We start from the raw sequence: 7,840 nt of genomic DNA on the forward strand, positions 1-7,840 counted from the left end.
GGCAAGGATATGAAAGAAGACAAACATCCATGGAGACAGTGATTTGCAACCCATGATTTGAAATGTTTAACGGAGTCCATCCAGAAAGAAAAAAGCATTTGATCCATGGGGAACCAGTGATCGTAATAAGACCACCACAGCTTTTTATAATCTTTCAATACCGCAGAGGAACCAACAACTTCAATGCTTTTCGTCAAGAAAGAGGGCTTAGAAAAAAATATATTTTTTTATGTTTATTCTACTTCAAAAATGTATGAATCAAAATCTTGAATGTTTTATTTCAATTTACTGAAGAAAAAAAAATTAAAGTCTTATATCCAAAACGCATTTTCAGAATTTTTTAGATTTTCTTTATTAGTTTTTAGGATATATCGTCTTAAAGTTGAAAAAAATCACGAAAATGTTAGAAGGATAGTAGGAAAAAAACCTTCGAAATTGCAGCATTACTTTATTTTTAATCCAGATAATCTACTACTTTACTCCCGTCTTAATTGATATAAAATAATCTATATTTTTTACAATTTCAAACATAATTAATAGCATCATTGTTTCATAATTAAGAAAATAATTTTTTGAAATATTAAGATTTTTCGTTAGCCTTGTGTTCGCAATAAATGACTGCTGTATACTTTAAAAAATGACAAGACAAATTATCTATCCCTTATCGTCATAACGCTAAATGAATAAAAAATATTTCATTTTATTTAACTGAATAAAATCTTGATAAAACTAAAAAGTGAACTCAGTATTTTTTTTTCATTTTATTAAATCAAACTTTATTTTTATTCATTATTTTCACAGAAATTTGTTTAAGGATTCATACTCAGAAAGGTTTTTTTTTTGTTCCCAATAATTTTATACAAATATAAAAAAAAAGTTACAGAAATATTTTGGATTTTATAATTATTGTTACTATTATTATTTTGTTTTACTTATTTAATTTTTTTTAGAATCTGATTCCAATCTTAAAAGGATTTAAAAGAAATGAGTAACGATTTATCTTACAAATAAGTCTCATGAATATTTCTTATTGAAGTGCATTGATAATTTCCTTTTAATTTTTTTTATTTTTTTTATAGAATAACGCATTTATTAAACATTCCACCATTCCATTTTAAATTCCGTTCCTTGTTAGTCTTTTGTTCTAAAACTTCAGTTTAATTAAAATAAACTCAAAACCACCACGTTTATAATTTAAATTAGATAAACCTAGATGGAAATAAAAATGAGGCACGGATAAACTTTTTTTCTAACTTCAACAATAATTACCCGTTACTCTTTTCACAGATCTTAAAGTGATATGTTTTTTTTAAAGTCTTTTTTTCTTCCTTTTAAAGTTATAGGGTTTCAATCTTTTTAACCCCGCTAGATTTGAGTAAGAGGCTTGTTTCACATTTTCAAAATGTACGCAATGCCCCAACTTTAATATAGTGTTGGTGTTAATGTTGCGTTTTAAATGTGAGTACGGTGAGTGGTTGCATCTATTGTAGTGTATTTCACCACCCCCTATCTAAAGAAAAACGAATTTTTCTTTTCTTACAGTTAATTGACCTGAACAAAGATGGAGTAATTACACTGGACGAATTCATGGATTGGTGCCAGAAAGTAATTTTTGTCTTCTTTTTATGCTAAGAGTATTTTAGTTCAATATTTTCTATCTGTGTCGAATGCATCTGTTTAAAAGAGAAACTTGAACAAATTCCTCTATAAAATATTAGATAAATTAACCGTTTTCCTGATTTTCCCGAGTTAACTAATATGTATTATCCCGAGGAAACTCGTCAATACCTTTTGTTTTTATCACGTTTTTATTCGGCCGAAAGCAAAACAAAAAATAATAAAAATCTGCTGTGTTTGCCAATATTTTGTTTGGGGACAGCAGACGTGCTTTGTACACGATGGCTCAGGGGATAGAGCGTTCGCCTTCCAAGTGGCGAACCGGGTTCGAATCCCAGTCGATACGAATTCCGCATCCGGCTTGCAACGACCACAGTGCTGACGCGAAATATCCTCAGTGGTAGACGGATCATGGGTTAGAATCCCCTTGCCGTTAGGCTAACCTTGGTAAGTTCTCGTGGTCTTCCTCTCCATGTAACGCAAGTGCGGGTTAGCGCCCTCAAAAAGTCCTCCATGAGGGCAAAATTTCTCATAATACTCGATTAAGGAGTTCCCTTGTCTTCTGGACAGGGTTCAAAATGACAAGACTACGGAGTTGAACATTAATAGTCGTAAACCCATAAAATTGGGTCGGCTGTTCAATGACTGTTATAAAAGGAAATAAAATTGTACAAACGATAGTTGATGATTTTACATTGAAAAAAGAGTTAAAAAAAAGGGTTTCGCGAGTGAAAGTGAAAGTGATGCAGATGATTTTTCAGATGCTGAAGATGTGAACATATGCAAAGACTCATATTTAACTCTTTTCATTTGACCGAGATCATTTGGGATAGTAAAACTGACGGTGAATTATATATTTTTTACACGTAAATAAATTAAAACGTCAACTTCGAACGTGTATATTATGTTCTGTTTTAGTTCCTTGTATTTATTAGTGAAATAAAAAATGTTGATTTTTTGCATTTTTCTAAAATATTTGTAAAGGAAGTAGTTAATCAATAAGAAAATCAGAAACGAATATGAAAAAGAACTGGTTCCTGGGATCCATTTCATTTCACTTTTACTTAAAATAACGCGTTTTTTTTTTCGTATTCATTTTTTATTATTTCATACGAAAGCCTTTTTTTTTAAAAGGAAATAATTCATTTCATTAAGAACAGAATATTAAGATTTAATGTTTTTCTCTCATTTTTACGATTTCATTTAAATCTAACATTTAATTCCTTCCATTCATATCGAAGCAGTGTCTATATATAAAGGAAGACACTCGTCTCGGGAGCAATGACAGGAAATTTGACTTGCGAAGACTTTTAAAACCTGCCAGACCATTTTTTTTTCTCACGCGGCATTTGCGTAGTTGGCAGCCCACGCTAAATTTGTCACCTTTACCAAAACAAATATCTTGTTGATGACGAAATAATACACTTTCTATAAAATAGTTGTAAAGAATTTTTATTTTATTTTCGATATTATTTCGCCTGTCTTTCTGAAAAACATTTCAACCAAACTTATCTTGATGTTTTAAGACGCATCGTTAAATAGTATTATTTATTTTGCGCTCAACAGGCATTATTTCTGAAATTTTAGAATATTATTTTTAAAAAATTACAATTATCGTGACTCTTTCTAAAAAGTTTTTTAGTTAATCTTATCAACCTAACCATACTGGATAAGGCAATGCGTAATCAATTATACATAATATAATAATAATATGTAATAGAATTTATAATTTTTTTAAAACTTTTTATTTATAATTTAATTCAAATAGAGTTCCCTCTCCACCCAGTGGTATACCAGCCATTGACAGTGTAGTGTATCGACCACTACAAAAATACAATTCCAATTCAATAGTATATAAGATATGTTAACTCGATTTTATAGTGGGGTACCTTTTCATGGATGGCGGTTGACATGGTTGATGTGACTCTCCCACATGGGTGACCTTCGGACATGATGTAAACACGCCTACTTTGACAAAAACACCCACCACGATTTGAACACGCCTACTTCGGTGGATGGTCCACATTGATCAGTTGCCTTGCTACTTGTGACTGCGACATTGTCCTCCTCAAACTGTTGCTCCTCAGTCTCGATCACAACCAACGTACAACGTATTCACTCCACTACTAATGACAACACAGGAGCGACCACGTCCGTGTACTTAATACAGCTCTCACGATCAGCCCTCAAAAAGTACGGTGATCTTAATACAGCTCTCCCGGCTTCTCACAAAACAACAATGAATCAACTAGTGGTATCCGTTCATCGAATTATGTCCCTGTTATAATTCTGGTGGGGGAGTACTGTATTATATCTTCCACTACAACAATACAATTCCAATTCACAAGTATATAAGACATGTTAACAAGTATATAAGACATGTTCTATGGTGGGGTACCTTTTCATAGATGAAGGTTGACATTGCCGATAACTCCTCTCCCCCGAAAAGCATTTTATTTCAGGCCTAAAGATACAAAAACTATGAATTTTACTATGAAATTAAATTTACAGAGGATCAGTATTTTAGCTTAAGCTAAACATTTCATGAAGAACAAATGAGACTGTAAACCTAGTGTAAACACCAAATAAAGTGCTTTATCTGTACTTCAAGGAACCACTTTGTGGCACACCAGGCAAATATTCTCTAGTTTCTTTTCAAAAACTTAAAGTGGTAGATAACAGACGAACGTATTCAGTTTCAAAATTCTTCCACTTTAGAAAAAAAAAAAAAAACAATTTTCGCGTGATTGCAATATAAAAATTCAGAAATACTCTTCAGGATTTTAAGCTTATATAAATTTCTATGTTTTTGCTTTCTCTACAGGATGAGTTAAGGACGAGAAGTTTGTTCATGTTGGATACCATTTTGTGACCCTGAACCAGTGTGGGCGACACCAATGATCCTTAGGAGAGATGATTTCATTTCTGAAAGCTCATTCTTTTAACAAGTTTCAGTCCTATTAAGTGTGTACAAAGTCTTAGGATTAACCTTTAACCATGGTTTGAGGAATACGCATCTACATACTGTTGAAATACGAGATATATATCATCAGAAAAGAATTGCTTAGCAATTGTAAAATTCTGTTGTCAAATATTTTGCTTTCTTTTAAGTTTTTAAAAAAACGTCAATTACAGAAATTCAAAATTCTACAAAAAGCAACAATGGAAAAGTATGCAGAATTGCACACTTCCTTCATTTGCAGTTTTTCCTTCAAAACGTAGAAAACTCTCACAAAAACTTAACAGTTCTTTTCAATATTATTAGACACACTGTAAGATTCTATGTAGAATTATAATTCTCAGGTGATACTCTATACAGCTGTATTGTTTTTACTTGGATGAAACCGGTTTGCATTTGGTTACGCTCCTCTATCAATGGGTTAACATTGTAATGCAATAGGTTCAAAATAAATACAAATAGGAAGTATATGAAAAATCTCCTGAATTTCCCATTACATGTATGTTTAAATATAAAAGTGTTGATTATAAACTCGCGCAAATCATGTCATTATTAAAAAATTGCAATGCGTCTAATTATTTGATCTAATTATTGTGATATACTAATGTAATGCTTGATATAATAAATAGTCCTAGAACTAAACTCAGCGGCGCGACAGCCCATAGAGGGCCAAGGCCTACTATGGCCATCTCAGTTTTCTTGACCTTGGGCTCTGGGGTGCAGGAGCAGATGTTCCGGTCAGGTGGTCAGCCGAACGTGGAACCCCCAGTGTTTAGTTCCCACGCATGCTTGGTACTCATTTATCGACCCACTGAGGGGATGAAAGGCTCTAACCTTCAACCTTGGGACTAACCGAACCAGGGACCTGTGGCACGACAGCGCGAAGCGCTACCGCTCAGCCACCGGCAGTCAATAAATGGTCCATATTTATATAATATATAGTTTGATTTATCCTATTGTCAAATTTATATTATATATCGTTTCATTTAACCCATTGATACACGAACGTAAACAAGTGCAAACAGTCTGTGTAAAAACAATAAAGCTGTATAGAGTATCACCTGATAATTAAGATTTCACATAGAATCATAGAGTGCGTCTAATAATTTGACCAGGGACTGTAGACGTAAAAATCAATCGGAAGTAGTAACCCGGACGTCTTACGACGAATTTTAACCCCCCACCGACATCTGTGCCTAACGACACACGGTCAACCATCTATAGGAAGAGTAACTCATACTTTTGCTACATTTATTAATGTGTGCATTACAGAGTGAGAAAATGAAGAGACACTATTTTAAAACTTTGGTCAAATGTTGTTTGCTAACACAAGGTTGCATGAAATAATCCTAAGACTTTGTCGTTGATGTTTGTGTATATGATTGTTGAGTATAGGCTTTTATGACAACAAAATTCGTTATTAGAATGTTAATTATTTATACGCACCCTTAAAGCTCAAAAAATAATAAAATTCTTAAGGCTTTTAGTTTTGAAATAGAAGACCTAACGGAAACAGTTTGAAGCTATTTCCTTACTGTATTATTTAGGGACTTTTGCTAATAACTCCTAATAAAACATACCCCGTTTTTAATGTCCAAAGCAAAAAAAAAAATTTCTGTTATATTTTTTTCCAAGCTTTTAACTTTTTTTAAATTTCATATAAATCTTTTTTTTACTTTAAAACAATTTATATGTTAATATTTAGGGTATCAAAATGATAAATGTTACGAAACTGTCTTTTGAACTGCTTAACCGGGATCTACTGAATGGAGAATAAAGTGAAATCTTCTTCAAATAAAACGAAGGAAAAAAAATTTCATTTTTACCTATTTTTGCTACGCAGTTCCTGTTCAAATTATTAGAGGCACTATAAGATACTATCTAAAATCTTAACTACCAGGTGATACACTATACAGCTTTATTGTTTTTATGCGACTGTTTGCACTTGTTTACGGTAGTGTATCAATGGGTTAAATGAGACGATATCTAATATAAATTCGACGATTGGATACATTAGACGATATATTATACAAATGTATAATATTTATTATATCAAGCATTATATTAGTATATTATAATTATTAAACAAATTATTAGTCGCACTGTAGTTCTTCAATAATGACATGTTTTGCACGAGTTTATAGACAATACTTTTATATTTAAACACACATGTAATGGGTTTTTAAACAGGAGATTTTTGATCTATTTGTATTCATTTTTAACGTATTGCATTACAATGTTAACCCATTGATACACGAATGTAAACAAGTGCAAACAGTCGTGTAAAAGCAATAAAGCTGTATAGAGTATCACCTGATAATTAAGATATAACATAGAATCTTATAGTGCGCCTAATAATTTGGCCAGAGAGTGTAGAGTGCCGTGGACTAAACGGTTTCGAGAGCAATGCAATTATGCTGGTAATGTTGCCAGCATTGTCTCCGGTACTCCAGTTACTACCCAGACAAATTGCCACCGGGAACTACCAGAATCATCGCATGCTATACTTTAACCACTATCGAGCTCAATGCCGTTAATATTAATCGAATTTAAGTGAAACTTAGGACTTCATATTTCATTGTATATTATTACTATTCTTATTATTATCCACGACTCCTGATCTCGAATAGGCTGCCTAGCTTTGAATATAGTAATCTTCCAAGACGCGCCACCCAGTACAATGGGTTAATCACTCCATTTAATGCTATGGGTTAATCGCCATTAACAGCGCTTCCATTAGACCGTTTCAGTGGCTGACTAAAATTACTTTTGTTCTGAAAAATTATTTTTTGAGCATTTTAAGGGTGCGTGTAATTCTTTAAAACTCTCTTTGTTGCGAAAAATTCCTTCAAAGGACTTAACGTACGCTCACGTGACATCCAGCATGTACGTAAGTTCTACACAACGCAATGACTACAAAGCAACATACAGAACTTGCGCACCTACACTGTTAAAATTTTCATTTTAAAATTGTGGTAAAATAACTGGCAGCCGTCTGTCCATCCGATTAACCGTAAAGTTTACGGTAAAGAACATTTTGTTCTTTTATGGTTTTGAAACCATTTACAAAAAGTATGGTTATGAAACCATCAATACAAAACTACAGGTTTTTTAACAATTTACAAGTAGCATTTTCAAAAATGTAAAAATATTTAACTGGTCATAGGAGCTCGACTTTTCGTAAGGTAATGGACATTGGAGAGTGCCGGACACTGGAAATTCTTCATGTGTTGAAGGGAATGGCTGGAAATAGTGTGATGTCAA

The 7,840-nt window shown here is 32.7% G+C and overlaps 1 protein-coding gene across 1 annotated transcript in view; it reads left to right on the forward strand.

Annotated features, from left to right (window-relative positions):
- Window positions 1–6,390, forward strand: part of LOC107440857 (Kv channel-interacting protein 4-like) — an 81,596-nt gene extending 75,206 nt beyond the window's left edge. Inside the window, exons 6-7 of the mRNA XM_071184648.1 lie at window positions 1,543–1,605; window positions 4,442–6,390. Coding sequence (XP_071040749.1) covers window positions 1,543–1,605; window positions 4,442–4,489 — 111 coding nt within the window. The 3' untranslated portion in view covers window positions 4,490–6,390. The remainder of the gene's footprint in view (window positions 1–1,542; window positions 1,606–4,441) is intronic.
- The last annotated feature ends 1,450 nt before the right edge of the window (window positions 6,391–7,840 follow it).

The sequence above is a fragment of the Parasteatoda tepidariorum genome, chromosome 8 (assembly GCF_043381705.1).
Source record: "Parasteatoda tepidariorum isolate YZ-2023 chromosome 8, CAS_Ptep_4.0, whole genome shotgun sequence".
In the NCBI taxonomy this organism is placed as follows: domain Eukaryota; kingdom Metazoa; phylum Arthropoda; class Arachnida; order Araneae; family Theridiidae; genus Parasteatoda; species Parasteatoda tepidariorum.